The sequence below is a fragment of the Odocoileus virginianus genome, chromosome 6 (assembly GCF_023699985.2).
Source record: "Odocoileus virginianus isolate 20LAN1187 ecotype Illinois chromosome 6, Ovbor_1.2, whole genome shotgun sequence".
In the NCBI taxonomy this organism is placed as follows: Eukaryota; Metazoa; Chordata; class Mammalia; order Artiodactyla; family Cervidae; genus Odocoileus; species Odocoileus virginianus.
In genome coordinates, this window is record NC_069679.1 from 17265513 (window position 1) to 17286273 (window position 20761).

The following is a 20761-nucleotide window of genomic DNA, read 5'->3' on the forward strand; positions in this document are numbered from 1 at the left end:
CACTGTCTTCTCATTGCTATTTCTTGTGCTTTTTCTCCCTTCATCTCTTTCTTTGGGAATGCATTTAGGCCTTTAGAAAATATTCTATACAAATTGTAGTGTTATACTATGGAATTTGTTGTGAAAATATCATAGTATTTTGGGTTTTAAGAAGGGAACACTGAAAACCAGAGGATGCACAACATATTAACCCAAGGTAGGGAGTCTGACAATATGGTGGAAGCATTTCTTGCCTAGTCAACAGGTCATCAATTCCTTCTTCTTGAGCCCCGTGCTTATCTAATCTCAGAACATTTAAATGTCATATACCCTGGAAAGGGGTATAAAATTAGAAAAATTCTTCAATGGACTAGACAAGTGAGAGATATATGGCAGAGGTTTGAAAGTAAGATTGACTAAGGAGCTTAGCAAGTTCTCAAATCAAAAGAAAAATAATTGTCTTACCCAGGATATCTGTTTCAAAACTCACAATTTATTCGTATCTTTTGAACCAAGTGCTTCCCTTGGCTCAGATGGTCAAGTGTCTGCCTGCAAACCTGGAGACCCGGGTTTGATCCCTGGGTCGGGAAGACACCCTGGAGAAGGAAATGGCAACCCACTCCAGTACTCTTGCCTGGAAAATCCTATGGACAGAGGAGCCTGGTAGGTTACCATCCATGGGGTTGCAAAGAGTCAGACACGACTGGGTGACTTGACTTGACTTTACTTTGAACCAAGTCATTCATCTCTTTAAACTCTACAAGGGAAATTGCTACATGCACAAAATATTCTTATATCTTAGATTTTCTGGAGCAGGTTTGTTGTTGGACTAAATGAGTACTAATATAGATTTGCAATTTATCATCATGATAAATATTTTGAAGATTTTATTGTGATAATATTTTTTAAAAAAGATTTATTTTATTTTTGGCTATGCTGGGTCTTTGTTGCTGCACGTGGGCTTTATCTGGTTGCGGCAAGTGAGGGCCAGTCTTCATTACCATGAGTGTGCTTCTCACAGTGGTGGCTTCTCCTGTTGCGGAACAGGGGTTCTAGGCATGCGGGCTCCAGTGGTGAAGATGAGTGCGTTCAGTAGTGTGGTTCGTGGGCTCCAGAGTGTGGGCTCAGTAGTTGTGGCACACAGGCTTAGTTGTTTTGTGTCATGTGGGATCTTCCCAGACCAGAGATCAAACCAATGTCCCTTGCATTGCAAGGTGGATTCTTAACCACTAGATTGCCAGGGAAGTCCCTGAGGTACTATTTTTAACATTAAAAGAGTGGAAAGACTGTTCAAGGAAAGGATTGGTAATGAATGGAAGGAAAGCCTGGTTCTCTGAGCACTAATTCTGTTAGCAGTCATTAATATATATTGATGATATCCTTTTCTTCCCCCTAATCTCTTTTCTTATACCCTTCACTGCTGAGTGCCAAAGAATTGATGCTTTTGAACTGTGGTGTTGGAGAAGACTCTTGAGAGTCCCTTGGAATGCAAGGAGATCAAACTAGTCAGTCCTAAAGGAAATCAGTCTTGAATATTCACTGGAAGGATTGATGTTGAAGCTGAAACTCCAATACTTTGGCCACCTGATATGAAGAACTGACTCATTGGAAAAGACCCTGATGCCAGGAAAAATTGAAGGTGGGAGGAGAAGGGGATGACAGAGGACGAGATGGTTGGATGGCATCACCGACTCAAGGGACATGAGTTAGAGTAAACTCTGGGAGTTGGTGATGGACAGGGAAGCCTGGTGTGCTGCAGTCCATGGGGTCGCAAAGAGTTGGACATGACTGAGCGACTGAACTGCTCTGATACCCTTCACAAGTCAACATCAAGCTACTTGGAAGGACAATTCTCTTTCTAGGAAAATTTCACTTCACCACATAAAAATTTACAACCCATACCACATTACTTGAATGGAATATTATAGTTCCTAAAAAATAATTATAAAAGCTTGCTATAATAAGGGAACAACTGAGACTTTATATTAAATAAAAAATACATATAAATGAAAATAAAAATATTGTAGTTGTATTACAGGGATTGAATTCTGGATGCTTTTTTAAAAATTTTTCATAATGTTATTTTAACACTGTTTCAGCAACAAGTAACAACGAAGTGTCATTTTTCTTTAAAATGTAAGTGATTTATCCACAAGATCATTTCCTGCTCCAGTTTTTAGGGGGAGAGGTTCTATTTCCTAAAACCCCATTATTGAATCAATCTAACTTTTAGTGACACTTCATTTTGGTGAAAATATTATTACTGATAATACTCCTTTTCTCAATACTTTGATAGATACTGTTATATATAAAATATCCAGCCCTTTAAAGGCTTAGAAAGGGGTAATGTGTAAAGGAAGCAAATTATGTCTGGATGTCATTAGGCTAGCTTGACTTTTACTGTCTAACAGAAATTTTGGGTGATCGCTTTTAAGGGCTTGTTTACTAGGAATGACCATCACAAAATAATAAAGTAAAAATGATAGGAACCACAATCAGAAAAGAATATATTTCCTTCTTTTATTTACAACTAGCTGACTAAACATAAAAATGACATAATTGTAATTTTATTGATCCTAGAATTAATAATCTAAATTTCCAAAAAGAGTATAAAATTTTTTATCCCAGATGAACTATGTGTTCAAGAAAATACCCATATGTGTACATTTCTCACTTAATATGCAGCCCATATAATAACACAACACTTATACTTATCTGAATAATGTTAGCACTTTATGATTATAATGACCCTATAGATGATTAATTTCATAGGCTAATATAAATTATTATCACTAGACCCATTTTTGAAGATTAGATAACAATATAATTCTGGTTGTTTTATGTTAGACTATACTGACCTGATAATGGACGGATCATCTAGAATGTCTTACATTATATTGAAACTCCCCAGAACTCTTCTCAGGGCTGTCTTTATCTCCTTATTCCGGAGGCTATAAATGAGGGGGTTGAAGAGTGGGGTCACCATGGCATAGAACAAAGTTGCAACTTTCTGCATCCCAGCAGAATGTCTGAGCCCTGGGTTCACATACATGACCATGAGAGAGCCATAGAACAGGGATACCACAGCCAAATGAGACCCACAGGTGGAGAAGGCTTTCTGTCTCCCAGTAGCTGAAGGCATACGCAACACAGCTGTTAGCACAAGAGTATAGGACCCAAGGATGAAGAGGAAGTTCCCAAAGATAACTACTGAGCTTAGACTGTAGCAAAGCAATTGGGTTTTGGGGGCAGAGACACATGCCAATGCAAACAGTGGCCCTGGGTCACACACAACATGGTCAATGATGTTTGGTCCACAGAAGGGCATCTGAGAAATGAGAACAATGGGGATCAGGAACCACAGAAATCCACAAACCCAGCAGATAAGGACCAGTTTGGTACAGAGATGCCCAGTCATGATATTGGGGTAGTGCAAGGAATGGCAGATAGCAAGGTACCGATCAAAGGCCATCATAGTCAAATGCAAGCATTCAGTTGCTCCCAAGGAAGAAAAGAAATAAAATTGTAGGAAACATCCAACAAAGGAGATGGTCTTTTTATGTGAGAGGAAGTTGACCAACATCTTGGGGACTGTAGAAGAGACATACCAGATCTCTAGAAAGGAGAAATTCCCCAGGAATATGTACATGGGGATGTGGAGTCGCTGGTCACACCATAAAGCACAAATAATGGCCCCATTCCCTGTTAAGGTCAGAGCGTATATTGTAAGGAAGAGTGAGAAGAGGAGGCTCTGAATCTTCCACTCACAAGAAAAACCTAGGAGAATAAATTCTCTTACAAAGACAAAGCTGGAATCTGGCTCAGAGATGTTCATGTTCATTGGATCAGTAACCTGCAAAGTCAAGAGACATGTATTTGTCAGTTAGGACCACCTTCAAATGTGTCCCTGTTTAAGCATTAAGAGAAGACAAACACAAATTGGGGCACAGTAGACAGCTGGCTTCACAAAAACAAGCTTTTGCTTGCAGCTAATTTTTTTCCTTACTATGGTATCACTAAAGAACTTTAAACTCATTATGTAAGCGTGTTATTCTTTGGGGAAAGCATGATCTATGATAGTTTCTCATAGATTTGATAGCATATAACAGAGAGTGTTAGTCGCTTAGTAGTGTCCAACTCTTTGCCACCCCATGGACTGTAGCCCACCAGGCTCCTCTGTCCACGGGATTCTCCAGGCAAGAATACTGGAGTGGGTTGCCATTTCCTTCATCAGGGGATATTCCTGATCCAAGGATTGAACCTGGGTCTCCTGAATTGCAGGTGGATTCTTTACCATCTGCGCCACCAGGAAAGCCCTGTAACATAAATTTGCTTTTAATAAATGTAGTAGTTTCTTTCCCTAAACCCATTTTGTGGGGCAATGAACTCAGTAAAGAAGGTTTTAATTTTACTATTTATCTTTCAGTTAAATGTGCTACTTAACATACCATTCAACAATGAAACAGAAGGGACTATATTTTACCAACTTGCTGGAAATCATTTTAAAGTCAATACTTTTGCATTCCTGCTTAAGCACAATAAAAATGTAAGACCATAATACTACTTATTGACGTTGACTTTTAACACTTTAATGTTGCAATGTTTTCTGTAGAAAGCAGTGGCTTGAAGTTTTTATTTAATCTTTCACTTAGATGGAAGTTTGTAAAATAAACCTAGTTATGAGACTTTATATTTTTAAGTATTTTTTTCCCACAAAATTTTGGGATTAAGTTTCTTTATATTTCGACCATGGGGGTCACAGAGTTGGACATGACTGAGTGACTGAACTGATTCTTTATATACCCATTTAAAGTAAAAAATTTCCACTATATGAGAGAAATCAAATGCTTTCTTGGTCACAAGTAAACGTCCTTAATCCTACATTCTCATGAAAACTATGACAAGAATATGAATTCCCTGAAATATTTTGTGTGTGGCAATATGCAGGGATGTGAGTCCTAAAAATTGTAAGGGTTTATATTATGGGCACAAACACACAATTTTCAGAAGGAATTTTTTCCCCACCTATTTGCCACACCAGTGCTCTGCGAAGTCTTCTATAATGATGTGGTGGAAGGAATTAAAATTCCTTCATTTAATAATATGCATCTTTTCAAAACTGCTCCAAATCAGAAACATTAATAAATCAACATAAAGAAATCATAGAATAAAAGGGACTGACAAAGAGGTGTCAGGACTCTCTGCTGTGCTCAAAAGATAAAGGTGTCGTGGTTCTGATACGGATTGAATCTCTAAGGACCTGTCTGAATAATTATATCTTCTTGTCTTCAGATGGATAAAGAATTTAATGCTGCACAAAAATTAAGATTGCACTTTCTTTACCACAGGTTCTTCTGGGATTTGGCCTCTGTAGCATTAGGGAAGTTCTCCTCCAAGCCAATGGTTCATTAAAAGTTAAACTATTGCATATTCTCTGAGGAATCAGTAAAGAGCAGTGACTGTTACTCTGAAGCCCTGTTGTTTACAAATCACTTGCCCATCTGATATATGGATTCCAAAAGTTTCCAGAAGACACAGTTTGAGGAGAAATAAGATGCCATGTGTCACAAAAGATTCTGATAGGAACATTTCAAAGGTCATTGGGCATATTTTGCAGGATAAGGAAGTGATGGTCGGAGAACCCAATGAGGCGAATGTTGAGGTGAAGAAACTGTAGGACACCGAGGATAAAAATTTGGAGAATTTAGAAATAGCTTTTAGAAGGACAGCAGAGTATTCTTTAGATATGAGAGAAGTATTTAAGTTAATTGACTGAAATTCTTCAGAGGCACATGTGACTTCCTGATTAATATGAGATATCAATTATTTTTTACCCTTCAATTTTTACCTTAAGCCATTTAGGGTTTACCTAGTATACTAAAACACCCAGGAGTGAATGAGCCTTGCTCATATCATGTAGCATAAAATGACTGAGGACATCAGGAATACGTGCCTTGGAACACTGGTCTGGGAACCACAGGCTGCTTGTGCATGCGCATGTGCTCAGTCAGTTAAGTTGTGTCCAACTCTTTGCGACCCCATGGACCACAGCCTGCCAGACTCCTCTGCGCATAGGATTTTCCAGGCCAGAATACTGGAGTGGGAATATTTAAACGTAAATTGCTCACACTGAAAGTGTCATTCCCTGGTGCCTCAGACAGTAAAGAATCTACCTGCAAGGCAGGAGATCCGGGTTCAACCCCTGGATCTGGAAGATACCCTGGAGAAGGAAATGGCTACTCACGCTGTATTCTTTCTTGGGACATCCCATGCACAAAAGAACCTGGAGGGCTAAAGTTCATAGTGTCACACAAAGAATCAGATAGAACTGAGCAGCTAATATTTTCAAACTGAGAGACTAAAGGGGAAATAGATTACTTAGACTTTTATTACCTTTTAGTGATACTACTTCAGTCCTTAGAAACTCTTAAAATATTGCTTTGATCTTGTTATTTGCCTGCTTAAATATCACCACTGGTTTACTTATGCAAAATTTCCCCAGTTCTCCACAAATAGACTTCAAATGCCTTTCTCATCTTACCTTTTCCTACTTCCTCTTTCAGATAAATTGAATAACATTTCATTCTTTGAGTACCTTTCAGTTCCTTATATTTGCATCTTTGTGGTCATTTTGTTTATTGGAAATCCTCATTACCTCCCTCTGTACCTGCAAAACCCATCTATCCTTCAATCTCTAGTTCAAATGACATTTTCCCATAATACTTCTCCTTATCCCCCGAATGGAAGCACCTTTTCCACCTCTGAAATTTTATTTAACTGTCCTTGTATTTTTCCTATGATACTTATCAGAAACTTCTTTGTGTTGTCCTTAGTTATATACTTATTTTTTCTCCATTCCCAGATTATAAAGTGTCTGGAGGCAGACAACTCTTATTGTTCAGCTTTGAACTAGCAAACAGATAAAAATACATTGCATTTATTGGCCCTTATGAAATATTTGATTAAATGGCATTTTTTGGCTATATGAGTCATGGCATCCGGTCTCATCACTTCATGGCAAATAGATGGAGAAACAGTGGAAAACAGTGGCTGACTTTATTTTGGGGTGCTCCAAAATCACTGCAGATGGTGACTGCAGCCATGAAATTAAAAGATGCTTACTCCTTGGAAAAAAGGTTATGACCAACCTAGACAGCATATTAAAAAGCAGAGACATTACTTTGCCAACAAAGGTCCGTCTAGTCAAGGCTATGGTTTTTCCAGTAGTCATATATGGATGTGAGAGTTGGACTATAAAGAAAGCTGAGCACTGAAGAATTGATGCTTTTGAACTGTGGTGTTGGAGGAGACTCTTGAGAGTTCCCTGAACTGTAAGGAGATCCAATCTGTCTATACTGAAGGAAATCGGATATCCTGAACTGAACTTGAACCAAAGTTAAAAAAAAAATTCAAGGTGCATTAAAATATTACTCTACATCTATAGATAATAAGGCGATTCAGAGCAGGAAGAGCTCTATATAGGTTAAAATCATTATGAGACACTTAGAAAATTCATTCAAGAAATGGTTTGAAATGTGACATGGAACAGTCCTACTCCAAGTGCGGTTAATGATTTGCGTAGTCCTCAAATTGTTAGCTGTCTGTGATAAATTCAGATACTAAGATGAAACATTTAGAAACTTTCATAGTTGACTAGTTTGTGATGTGTTGAATCTAATAATACCAAAGTGAGCTACATTTGTATTTTTATATTTCATTTTCTAGTTATAATTTTTTTAATTTTATGAAACTATTAATCTTAGCTGCAATGAATTGGGTTCTTTCACTTCAGTTACAGGCACTGACTTACAGAACAAGTAGAATTCAAACTGAATGAGGAGGGCATTCTAAATAGGAGAACTGTGTGTGGGGTGCATGGGTTGTTAGGCTGTGATGTGCATCTTTGAAGCTGATAAGAGAGAAGAAAAAGAGGACAGTGGTGGCTGGGAAGAAAGCCTTAGTTAGGGTAAAGAAAATGTTTTGGTTAAGCCAGAGAATTAAAGAGGAAGAGGCAGAGTGGAGACTGATCAAATTAACAAAATGCTCCCCTAAAGTAATGTCTTTGAAAGACCATGGTACAGAAAGCCTACTTCCTGAAGTGTCTTCTCTGTTTGGGCTGCTTGAACAGAAATACTATAAACTATATGTGCCATATAAACAGAATTTCTTTTCTCACAGATCTGGAGGCTAGGAAATCCAAGACCAAGGCATCAGCAGTTGGAGTATCTGGTGAAAGCATGCTTCTTGTTTAGACAGCCTTGTTAACACTGTAACCTTACGTGGTGGGAGGGATGAAGGCACTCTCTGGGGTCTTTTTTCAAAGGGCACTAATCCCATTTATGATGGCTCCACTCTCATGACCTAGTCACCTAAAGGCCCCAAATCCTAATAGCATACCATCACACTGGGGGTGTGGATTTCAACATTTGAATTTCAGAGGGACACAAACATTCAGGTTATAACATAAAGGTTATAAAGATTCCAAGGAAAAGGAGTACAGCCATCCCTCCATATCTATGGGGGGATTGTTTCCAGGATCCCCTAAGGTAAAACTCCAGGGAATGTCAAGTCCCTTATATAAAAATGGCACAGTACAGTCAGGTCTTTGGTACTGCAGATTCCCCATCCCCAGTGTACCAGATACAGAGGGCTGACAGTTTTTCAGATTTAGCAGTGGAAGCAATTCTGATTCACAACTAACGAATTGTTTGGTTTTGAAATGTGAGAGCATTTATATAGAGATATATAGAGAGCATTTATATTATAAGATAGAACACCAGGTTGCCAGATTTCCATCATGCAGCAACAGAAATATTACATGATATTAATGATATCTGTACAGTGGAGAAGAGTATTTTCAGGAACTGGCCGATTTGAAGGCAAATTCTTTTCCTATCAAAAGTCAGAGAGGTCTGTGATGCCTGAGAAGCAGAACAGAGTATGTGGAGAGAGAGAGAGAGAAAGAGAAAGAGGGGCATAAGAAGAGAGGGAGAGGGGTGAGGAGAGAGAGAGGGAAAGAGAGACTGAGATCACTCTCAGATTACAGGTAACTGCAATTTATAATTCTGCATGTCCTATGTTCTTTTATACAAGGACATTGGTTTTTTAAATTTGTAATTCAGTGTTTGCATGTTCATTTGCTCATAACTCATGTCATGTCTTCGTCAGTCATATTACTAAGAAAACCATCTTGTTCTTCAACACAGTAACATCTCTGCTTTGTGATTCAGCAGCGTCTATGTTATTGATATACTCTATATTTCTATATTGATATACTCTTTATTTCTCTCTAATCTGAGTATACAATGTTTTGACTTGTTAAGTCTTTATTATACTGCCCACGTTTTCAGCTACATTCCAGTAATTGGGAATTTGGGGTAGAAAATTAATTTCCAAATTAGAACTTATAGTGAGAGCAAATTCCATATGAACATAAGCATGAAGTATTATAATGATGGAGATATTTTAGGGTTTACTCTTTGCTAGACTCTCTGATAAGATTGATTCATTTCATCCTCACAATGGCACTAGGAAGAAAGCTCTATCATTATTTCTTCTTTAAATATGAGTTAATGGAGGCATATACGAAATCATGCAGTTAGTGGAGACAGAATTTGAATTCAGGCAGTCTGGTTCTGACCATTACCACATATTGCTGCTAACTGCAAATTATTTGTAACCTGCCATCAGGATAGTTAAGTAGCTTGTGTAGTGAGTATTTGTGAGCTTCCTGACCTACCTCTGATTTTAGTTTCAGAGGTGGTGGGCAGTCCCTTGGGAGCTCAGAATCAGTCTGATGGCATCCCTTCCATCTCAAGTCCTACGCATGAGTCTTCTTGCTTTCTTCCCAGGGCCTTTTCTGAGGATACAATGGCTCATTTGGTGCACCAGTCAATGTGTTTTTGGAAACATGAGTAGTCAATATCTCCCTGTGCAACCATGGTTAGTCAATAAATGTCTTAGACTTGTGCCATTCAAATGGACAATTCTCAGAGATTCTAGTGGAATCAAATTTTCATTGGTCATAATAGCTTCTCATTCCTCATTCCTACTACCTGAAACCACCTTCTATTAATAATAAACTACCTGCACCTAAGTCTTTGTCTCAGGTTCTTCTTTTATGACAATCCAAAACAAGGCACCCTTTTTTCGTTGTGTTGGAAAGAAAAAATTGTAAACCGTTTGTTACAAAAGGATGTATTATCTGTTAAATACATTCACTTTCACAGTAGAGTGATCTTTATTTCAAATTATTTGTTCAGTGTCCCAACTATAAGCTTATGTACCCAAACAATGCAGGTCAGAATTGGTGAATGGCAGGCTTTATATCTGAAGTGGGAGAAAAGCAACTGTGAAAGAGGATGTGTGAAATAAGTCCATTTGAAACTTCAATAAGAGATGTGTTCTTAGGCACAGCAGCTTTAGGAAAATGTGCATATGTAAGTTGAGGATCTAGAAATTAAACTATGCATGCTTGTGTGCCTTTTGGAAAGTCTTCATGTATCCTGGGGGTAAACAAGTCCCAATTTTGAAGACTTAATTCTCTAGAACACTGTAAAGACACACAGACACACACAGACACACACACACACACACACACACACAAACACACACACACACTCCCAAACCAATATTAAACTAAACACATGGTATTTTGGCTATAAATGGAGAAAACATAATCTAGTTTATGTCTCAAGGAAAGTTGAGAAGGAGAGCTGTTGTAAAAGGGGTTTGCCAAAAGTTAAAGGAGGTGACTCTCATGGAGGATCTGAGATTTTGATTCCGATGAATAACATGAGAACAAAGAATTCATTAGCATTCCTATTTAATTAATATTTATTATGTACTTTCTATGCACTGTTTTAGGAACTTTTGTACTCATGATTTATTAAAACACCACACTAATTGTTCTCTGGGAATGGCAATTACCATTTCAATTTTTGTTGAAATGAAGTTACCTGCCAAATGCACAGTTGATTAATGGAAGAATTGAGTTCCTACCTAGAACTTTTGATTTTAAGTCTCATATCCTTTCAAAGACATCATAGTAGGATTGAAAAAGAAACCTATTTTTAGTTTTTAAAGGAACATCCATGTTGTTCTCCATGGTGGCTGTATCAGTTTGCATTCCTACCAACTGTGTAGGAGGGTTCCCTTTTCTCCACACCCTCTCCAGCATTTATTGCTTGTAGATTTTCTGATGATAGCCATTCTGAGTTGTGTGAGATGATACTTCCTTGTAGTTTTGATTTGCATTTCTGTAATAATTAGTGATTCTGAGCATCTTTTCGTGTGCTTTTTAGCAATCTGCATGCCTTCTTTGGAGAAATGTCTCTATACATGCTCTGCCCATTTTTTGACTGGGTTGTTTTTTTTCACATTGAGCTGCATAAGCTGTTTGTATATTTTGGAGATTAATCCCTTGTCAGTTGTTTCATTCACAAAAACTAAGAACTACAATATGATGCAAAAATCCCACTCCTGGCATATACCTGGAGAAAATCATAAACTGAAAAGATACATGCACGCCAATGCTCATTGCAGCACTATTTATAATAGCCAAGACATGGAAGCAATCGTATAGGTCCATCAACAGGGGACGAGATAAAGAAGATGCAGTACATATATACAATGGAATATTACTCAGCCATAAAAAAGATCAAATGATGCCATTTGCAGTAACATGTATGGACGTAGAGATTGTCATATTGAGTAAAGTAAGTTGGATACAGAAAAACAAATATCATATGATATTGCTTATATGTGGAATCTAAAAAAACAAGGGTCTAAATGAACTTATTTATGAAACAGAAGTAGAGTCACAAATGTAGAAAGCAAACTTATGGTTGGCAGGGGATAAGGAGGGGGAGGGATAAATTGGGAGATTGGGACTGACATAGCCACACTACTGTATATAAAACATAACTAATAAGAACTTACTGTGTAGCACAGGGAACCCTACTCTGTAATAGCCTATATGAGAAAAGAATAAAAAAACAGAGTGGATATATGTGTATATGTAACTGTCTTACTGTACACCTCAAACTGACACAACATTGTGAGTCAACTATTTTTTATGAAAATTTAAAATATAATAATAAGAAATGAAAAAAAAAGAAATCTAGCTAGAAGTTAAACAGAACACAAGGCTTTCCCCAGCCTCATCACAAAATATACATGTCTGATATGATGCTGACTGAAGTTTTCCCTAACACTAATCCTGACTGACCACGACCCCAGGCAAAATAGTTGTTTTTTCCTTGTGTTTCATATATTGTACATATATTGGTTCGAATATTTGTTGCATTTTATATTAACTATTTTCTTACCTGTCTGCACCATTAGAGTGCAATTTGAGGAAGAGATTGTGTCTGATTTATCTTCCTAATTATATTCACAATACAGTGCCGAGTGCAGTGTCTAACATGGAAGAGGCATTGAACTACTATTTACTGAATGGATGATGGTACAAATGTGTGAAAGTTCACGGATGGCCATTTTACCCACATCACACTAAACCAGATTATCCCACATTCCTCCTGCGCCTGCTGCCAAAGACTTTTAAAGAAATTTTAAACTTTTCCAGAACTTTCCTGAGAGCTTTTTTCATATCCTTATTCCTGAGACTGTAAATCAAAGGGTTGATGAGTGGAGTCACCATGGCATAGAACAAGGTCATGATTTTCGGCAACGAGGTGAAGTGGCTGGATCCAGGGCTCACATGCATCACCATAATGGTCCCGTAGAATAGCAGCACCACAGCCAAATGGGACCCACAGGTGGAAAAGGCCTTCTGTCGACTGGATGCTGAGGGCAACCGAAGAACAGCAAGTAGAACCAGGGCATAAGAGATGAGAATGAAAAGGAAGCTAAGGAGGATGATGAGGGAGCTTAGCGTATAGCTGGTGAGCTTGGACATGGGAGCAGGAGCACATGAAAGGGTCAGCAATGGGCCTGAGTCACATACAAAGTGATCAATTGCATTAGGACCACAGAAAGGCAGTTGGGAAATGAGAATAACAGGCACCAGATACCAGAGAAAGCCACATACCCAACAAGCAATCACTAGGCTGAAACAACGTCTACCGGTCATAATTGTGGCATAATGCAGAGGATGGCAGATGGCAAAGTATCGATCAAATGACATTGCTGAGAGAAAGAAGCACTCAGTGGAGCCCATGGAAAAGAAAAAATATAACTGAAGGAAGCAACCAGTGAAAGAGATGGCCTTGCTCTCTGAGAGGAAGTTGATCAGTGTGTTTGGAACAGTGGAGTTGACATACCAGATCTCCAGGAATGCAAAATTCCCCAGCAGGATGTACATGGGGGTGTGGAGATGCTGGTCCCAACACACAGCACAGATAATGGCTCCGTTTCCCATGAGAGTCAGGAGGTAGATGATGGAGAAGAACATAAACAGAATGACCTGAATCTCCCTGCTGCAAGGGAAACCCAGAAGGATGAATTCACGCACTGATTCATAATGGGATGCTGATTCGGAGATGTTCATTTAGTCTGTAAACTGTGCTGCAATGAAACATTATTATTGTGAAGCCAAATCCAAACACCTGAGCATAGCATACAAGGCCCTTCACAATTTCATCTTTATTTCCTTATTTAACCTCACCTCTTGAGTCCTATGTCCCAGATAAGAAAAGAATAATCACATTTCTGTCAACGACATACTTAAGATAGCTGTTGCTCTTCCTTTTGGGCTTCCCGCAGGTGGCGCAAGTGGTAAAGAACCTGCCTGCCAACGCAGAAGACGTGAGACGGGGTTGATCCCTGGGTAGGGAAGATCCCCTGAAGGAAGGCATGGCAACCCACTCTCGTATTTTTGCCTGGAGAATCCCATGGACAGAGGCGCCTGGCAGACTACAGTCCATAGGGTAGAAAAGAGTCGGACACAAATGAAGGAACTTAGCACGCACACAAGTAGCACCCATGGACACCTTCCTTTCTACCTCCCTCTCTCTCTCCCCTCCCTTTCTTCCCTCCACCCCTCCCTCTAACCCTCCCCTCTTTCCTTCCTTCTTTCTTGCTCATCCCTTTTGGATCCCTTCCTGTCTCTTTCTCCATCTTTTTACTATTTATTTACTTTTTTTCTTTGATCAAATAACTTGTGCTTGCAATTTACACTGTTTACTAATTGCCACCTTCATGAAATATTGCTGGACTTCACCATCATATACTAATTCTTTGTTTTTGCCATAGCATCTGACATTTGTGTATGTAAACTTATACTATGGCTTCTTGTAACTGGTCACTTTTCTCTTTACCAGTCTGAGCTTCATGAAGGCAGGGGTGTGTTTTTCTTCTCCATACTATGAATTCCTAGCACAGTTCAGTTCACTTCATAGGCATGCTAATGTATTTCCTGAATCAACATTAAAGAAATGACTCATTATTTTTTAAGGATTGAAAAACATTCTAAAATGTTTTCCAGAAGGAATGAGAAAACATCCTAAAAATTACAGCATTTTTCTGCACTAAAGAATTTGTACTTTAAACTTTGCATCATTTTTTTTTTTTTGCATGTCTTAATATGTCTACTAGACTGCAAACCTCTGAGGACAGAGGCCAAGTGTTAATCATCTTTGATCTTTTTTGGTATGTAATACATCAGCTGGTAAAGAATCTGTCTGCAATGCAGGAGACCTGGGTTCAACCCCTGGGTTGGGAAGATCCCCTGGAGAATGGAAAGGCTACCCACTCCAGTATTCTGGCCTGAAAAATATAATGGACTGGGGTCACAAAGAGTTGGACACGACTGAGCAACTTTCACATTATTTTTTAGGCTATATGTACATTGCAATTGCTAATTAAATGAATAAATCATTATTTCTGCCCCCATTTGAATTTTAATTCAGATAACTTTCCACTTGGAAGCCTTAATCATTTCACATATGCAAGGAAAGAACCATACCATTGGACCTTGAAGGAGGAAATAGGGGGCAGAGAAGTGCAAGGATAGGGCCAAAAGAGGAGATGATGGATCAATATGGTATGAGACTAGAGTACCAAATGTGCCTGTTTGCCTGGGATTGAATTCATTTTAACACTGAAAGTCTTGTAACTCAGGAAACCCTTGGCCCCAGGGAAACAGGGATAGCTGGGTCACCCAAGTGAGGTCCCAAAGTTGACCCAGCTACCTCAGAAATGCATGTGCACTGGTCCCCTTGGATCTTACTGAAGTCCCTTCTTTCTCTTATTTGTCCACAGAGAAAAAGGAAAGGGCTTTACTATGACCATGAGAGTATTAAGAGGACATACAGAAGTACTGAGAAGACATTTGAGAACAACAGCAGGGACTGTCCAAATGGACTTCCAAGAAGGCTGGATGTCCCATGCAGCTGAGTATGCTCATCATCAGCTGATGTCACACTGCAGAAATGCAGGCTGTGTGGAAATACATGGCCAAGGTCCTTGGGTGGGTAGATGCAGCCCTGGTACTCTTCCCACTCAAAATTAAATTGCTCAGTATGCTGCATTTTTTAACCCATCTTTCCTTTGACTAACTCTGCTTTTTTCTTTTCTTATGGTTACCTGAAGGCAGTTGATTCTTTCAATCAAATTTCTCTGAAAGTATTATTAGAAGAAAAAGTCTCCATGAAGACCTTGGAAATGGGGAAATATAATGGGAGGAAGCAGAAGCCAGTGAGACAGATTGACTAGGCATTGTATTTAAGGAGAAACTGGGGCTGGTATTCTGATCTAGACTGAGTTGATGATTTTTCAAAACATTTAATGATCTGGTTTCCAATGATCAATATACTAAAGAAAATATATAGCAACTTTGGAAAAAGAAAGGCCTAAAATAGTTTAATTTGGTTTCTTTACTAAGGGAAAGAAATACTTTATTATTACTGAGGGACACTCTGGTGTTGGTATGAATCACATTGATGTCTGACACTTCCTTCAGAAGAACTTTGAATATTTCCCTGCCAGTTGTTAGCCCTGGTTTGGCCAGCCTCTGTGTCTCTGTCTCTTCTTTCTAAATGCAGTGATATCATGGAATCTATTTTATCAAATAAAACCATTGTTATGATTTCCCAAGACTTGGTTACTCAGTAGATAGACAATTACATATACATAATAAGTAGAAACAAAATAGAGCTAATACTTTTAGTTTTAAAAAGAATTTGTGAAACATTCCCAAAGTGATTTGCTTTTCCTAATTCCTTAACCTACCTGGACTTCAAAGTGGATGGCAATTATTGTAGTTTATCTTCTGTTCTCTCTCTCTGAAACAATGTAAGTATATGTAGATACAGCTCCTGTAAGTGGAACCAGGGAAGCAATACTTTTAATTCTGTTTGACATCATCTCCTATGAATTGCTAGTCATAACTCAACTTTTTACTTGCTTTCAAAGAGAGCATACTGTCACTTAGAGTTGTGAAAAAGCTAGAAAAAGGATTCATCTATACTTACTTCCTTTAATGACAAAAACCATGGATTTGCCTGGGAATTGAAGCTATTTGGATTTTGGCCCTCAGATATTTTATCAAGAATACCACCACCACCACCATAACCAAGAAACAAATTTAGGATTATTTTTTGAGGAAAAATGAAAAGATAGGGACTTATGTGATTTCTGCATACCTGCGAGCTATGCTCAGGAGGAACTGGGTCAGTTGTGTCCTTGCTTCTCAGCTCCGGTCTCCAAGTTGTGATTCCCAGAACTTCCACTGAAAAACAAACCTCCTTTTGTACAATTAACTTGGCAGTGACTGCCAAGATTCTCGTCAGGGGAGATGTCTGGAGGATGATGAAGGTTAAACTTTGGGAGTGGTTTCTAGTTTTTAATTTGGAAGAGAGGATTGAAGTACCATCTACTTAAAATTTTTAATCTACAAAAAAAAGGAGATCTGAACCAACACAACATTGTAAAGCAACTGTTCTCTAATTAAAAATAAATTTAAAAAATGGAATTCTGGAGAGCATCCTATTCTCTATTTTTGGTCAGTATTTCCAACGATTTTGGTCTTTGTATATTCTAAAAAGTTGTCCTTTGGGAAGGCTAGTTTCTCAGGCCAGTGTCTGCCTTTACCATCTGTGATTAAATACCTTTTAGAAAGCAACTAGGAAAAATAAGTCGTTGTGTGAACTGAGCTTACAGTTGTGTCTTCTGAACTCAAAGTTAATTATGAAATATCTTTTTATTCTGTAAGACCACAGTTCCTCTAGGGAAAGGTGACAGTCATATAATCAATCACCAGAGAAATGTAGAAAATGGAAAATGTTTTTCTTAGGAGGATAAAAAAAAAGGGAAAAACTTAAGGAATATGAGATCTTTGTTTCTAGTGGTGCCGTTATGGTTTATTTTTTGTTTCCTTCAGAATCAGTGGTCTAACGGTATTAGCTCTGTACCATCATAGTATGAGGCCTTCCCAGGTGCGCTAGTGGTAAAGAACCCACCTGCCAATGCAGGAGATGTAAGAGACATGGGTTTGACCCCTGGGTCAGGAAGATGCCCTGGAGGAGGGCATGGCAACCCACTCCAGAATTCTTGCCTGGAGAATCCCATGGACAGAGAAGCCTGGCAGGCTATATAGTCTGTAGATTCACAGAGTTGAACACGACTGAAGCAACTTAGCACACATCATAGGATGATAATTTTTCTCTTAAGACTCTTGAAATTATTCCCAATGTTATTCTAACTTTTTTGTGTACAAAAAAATAATTATCTTTTTTGATCAACATAACAGGCCTATTCCAAAAATATCTTCCCTGAAGTGTTACCTACATAGTTTTTTCAGAGTCACTATCTGAATGGCCATTTATTTTTTTAAACAAAATTCACATTTCATTTAGGTTGAAATAAACTTTACAAAATTGATTTTTTTGTTCACCAAAAATATAACAGGAGTATTTTCTGTATTATTCCTGGATAAACCACAAAACACTTATTTTTGTAGGTTTTGTTTGTAAATCAAGATGAGGCAGTACATACAGTCATGGAAAAAGAGAGAATAAACAGAAAAATCAGATATGAATGACCTTTTTTTAATATCTTAATTAAAAAAAAAAAAACCTTTGGTCATGCTGTGTGCCATGTGGGATTTTAGTTCCCCAACCAGAGATTGAACCCAAGCCCTTTGCAGTGAAAATGTGAAGTCCTATTCACCTGACCATCAGGGAATTCCTTGAATGACCTTTCAGAGAATCTCTAGAGTCAGGTATAGTAACACAATCCATTAATGTCCATTTCTATGTGGTAGTGAAAGGTTGAGCAAAAAATTTTAGAAATTTAAAGGATTTATAGGTCATTATAGTGCAAGGTGGGGAGCCATGAGCATCAAGAGCCAGTCTGAGGCGGCAGAACTACAACACGTGTATGTTGATTAGGAATGGAGGACACAAAGTAGAGAGAGCATGGACCAAGACACACTTTCCCTACTTAACAATTTTGTCTAGGATCAGTTCTTTCCGTCTTAATGTCCTCTGTGCTAGGCGTGGCATAGGTTGCCAACTGTTGGTTTTTACCCTGCCCCAAATAAAACTCTTTCCGAGTTGTGATGAAATAAAACCAGTGTTTCAAACTTCATGTGCATTGTGGTGGGAGGTTTTCCATTGTGATAGAAATGTTTTTATTAGTATCAAGTGTGCAAAGATGTCCATTCTATTTCACAAATTGGGACTTCATTGGAGGTATCTTCTGCTTAGTGGACAGAAACATTTGACATGTAGATTTGTTTTCTATGATATTTAGAGTCATTTTAGCTGACACAGTCCCTCTTTTTGCTGCTGGGGGAAGCCACTGTTCCCTAGCATTGGATTTAGCAACCAGTAGGCATTGTTTTCTCTTTTCCATAAAAGCTAAGGCTCAATGGTAAAGAATTCACCTGCCAATGCAGGAGATGTGGGTTCAATCCCTGGGTCAGGAAGATCCCTTGGAGCAGGAAATGGCAACCCACTCCAGTATTCTTGCCTGAGAAATCCCATGGATGGAGGAGCCTGGAGGGTTACAGTTCATGGGGTGGCAGAGTCAGAAATGACTGAGCACACACAGATATCTTTTTCTTTTCTCCATAAAAGCTAAGGTTCAGCATTTATTTATTTATTTATTTTTTAGCATCCACCTCTTTCAGTCCTAACAAGGCAGAAAAAGAGAGATAAGAAAGTTAACATAGGGGAATTCTCTGGAAGCCCAGGGGTTAGCGCTATCCACTTTCACTGCTGAGGGCATGTGTTCAATTCCTGGTCAGGGAACTAAGATCCCTCAAGTCAAGCTGCCGAATAAACAAGCCAAAAAAGAATGTCAACATATTTTTAAAAAGGTTAGACATCTGCCTTCCTAACAATTTTTCCTTGTAAGGGGACAGAGACCTTCTTGCATTCTATCATGGCAATCAATTTAAACTTCTCTGTCATTTAACATCTTTACCCACTAACTTTGGGTAGATGTGTCAACATGTTGATTAATGGATGTGGAAATATTCTTTGGAGAAAAGTTAAAGATGATCAGGAATTAAGAAATTTAATGGACTAGTTTAACAGCAGATCGGAGAGCAGATAAAAAATATATTAACTAGAGACTATATCAGAAGAATAAGTAATGCATTCTGAATAGAGAAAAAGAGAAAAATGAAAGAGAAGTTAAAGCGGAAGCCCAATATTAGTTTGACAACTGAAAAAGATGAGAGAGGCAGACAGAAGCAAGTATTTAAAGACAAAGTGCTTGAAAATTTTTATAGATTTGGTCAAGCTCAAAAATCTATAGTCTCAAAGAGCAAGCCCAATCATTAAAAAAAGATTAAAAAAGAATAGATTCATACTTATATGAGTTAAATGTAAGCAACAGAAAACTAAAAACAAAAATATTACTTGAAAAGGAACAAGAGAAAAGAATTGATTGATTACATCCCCAGAAGTAGGACTTATGTAGAGAGTTGATTTTTCAACATCTACAGTGAAAACTCGACGTGGAATTACATCTTGAATATTCTGGGAGGGAAACTGCCAAATCAGAATTGCATCAGTAGGAACAGCATCCACGGAGGATGGGTGTTTAACAAAGACACGCTAAATAAAAGCAGTGTGGAGAAACATGCGAGGTGTATTCTTCCTAACTCTAATAAATATCCAAACTTTGTGTTTTACTTCTTTAGACATAATTTTTAAACAATTTATATTTGAGAGTTCTTTTATAAACCATGTGTGATAAGCCCAGTGTCTGAGGTCTGGGTGTCTGTCTCTTCTGTCTGAGCTTTTTGTTGGCTCTAATTTGTGACTCTTTGTTTTATTGTATATTGTGGTAAGAAAAATAACAGCATTAAAGATGTCAGAAGCCTAATCCTCAGACTAATATATTCCAAACCTGTGAATCTGCTACTTCACCTGGTGAAATGGACATTGATGTACTAAGATAAGGAGTTTCAGCTGGGAAAACTCAGCTTCTAGGTGGCCCCATTCAAGGTGTATCCTTGTGTCCTTAAGAGCGTTGAACCTTTTCTGGTTTCCGGAACCATAAAGATGGTAGGAGTGAGATAAGGCTTGATTTAGCATTGCAGGCTTTGAAGATTCTTGCCAAAGCCTCCAGAAAGGAATATAGCTCTGCCAACACTGATTTTTAGCACAGCAAGACTTTGTTAGACTTTTGACCTATAAAATTTTAAAGACAATAAGTTTATTTGTTTAGGCCACTGAGGTGGTGGTAATTTGTTGCATTACCAGAGCAGTACAAAGGTATTAAAATTAAACAAATTTTTTTTTTAAGTAATACAGTTATCTTTGGCTTTGTCTGCTCACTGCCCTTGAAAAACGTGTTTTTGTGAATT

At 38.2% G+C, this 20761-nt stretch overlaps 2 protein-coding genes across 2 annotated transcripts; both read right to left on the bottom strand.

The window, feature by feature from the left end:
* Positions 1-2866: 2866 nt before the first annotated feature.
* LOC110141701 (olfactory receptor 11H12-like) lies at positions 2867-3814 on the bottom strand. The gene has a single exon (XM_020900663.2). It carries the CDS (start codon positions 3812-3814, stop codon positions 2867-2869), a length of 948 nt encoding a protein of 315 aa, XP_020756322.2.
* Positions 3815-12502: 8688 nt separating this feature from the next.
* On the bottom strand, positions 12503-13489 carry LOC110133410 (olfactory receptor 11G2-like). Its single transcript, XM_020887302.2, has one exon. The coding sequence runs from the start codon at positions 13487-13489 to the stop codon at positions 12503-12505; it is 987 nt and encodes a 328-aa protein (XP_020742961.1).
* Positions 13490-20761: the final 7272 nt, after the last annotated feature.

Bases quoted from the DNA above. Each gene is read 5' to 3' on its own strand.
- LOC110133410 (XM_020887302.2), bottom strand. From the start codon at position 13,489: ATGAACATCTCCGAATCAGCATCCCATTATGAATCAGTGCGTGAATTC.
- LOC110141701 (XM_020900663.2), bottom strand. From the start codon at position 3,814: ATGAACATCTCTGAGCCAGATTCCAGCTTTGTCTTTGTAAGAGAATTT.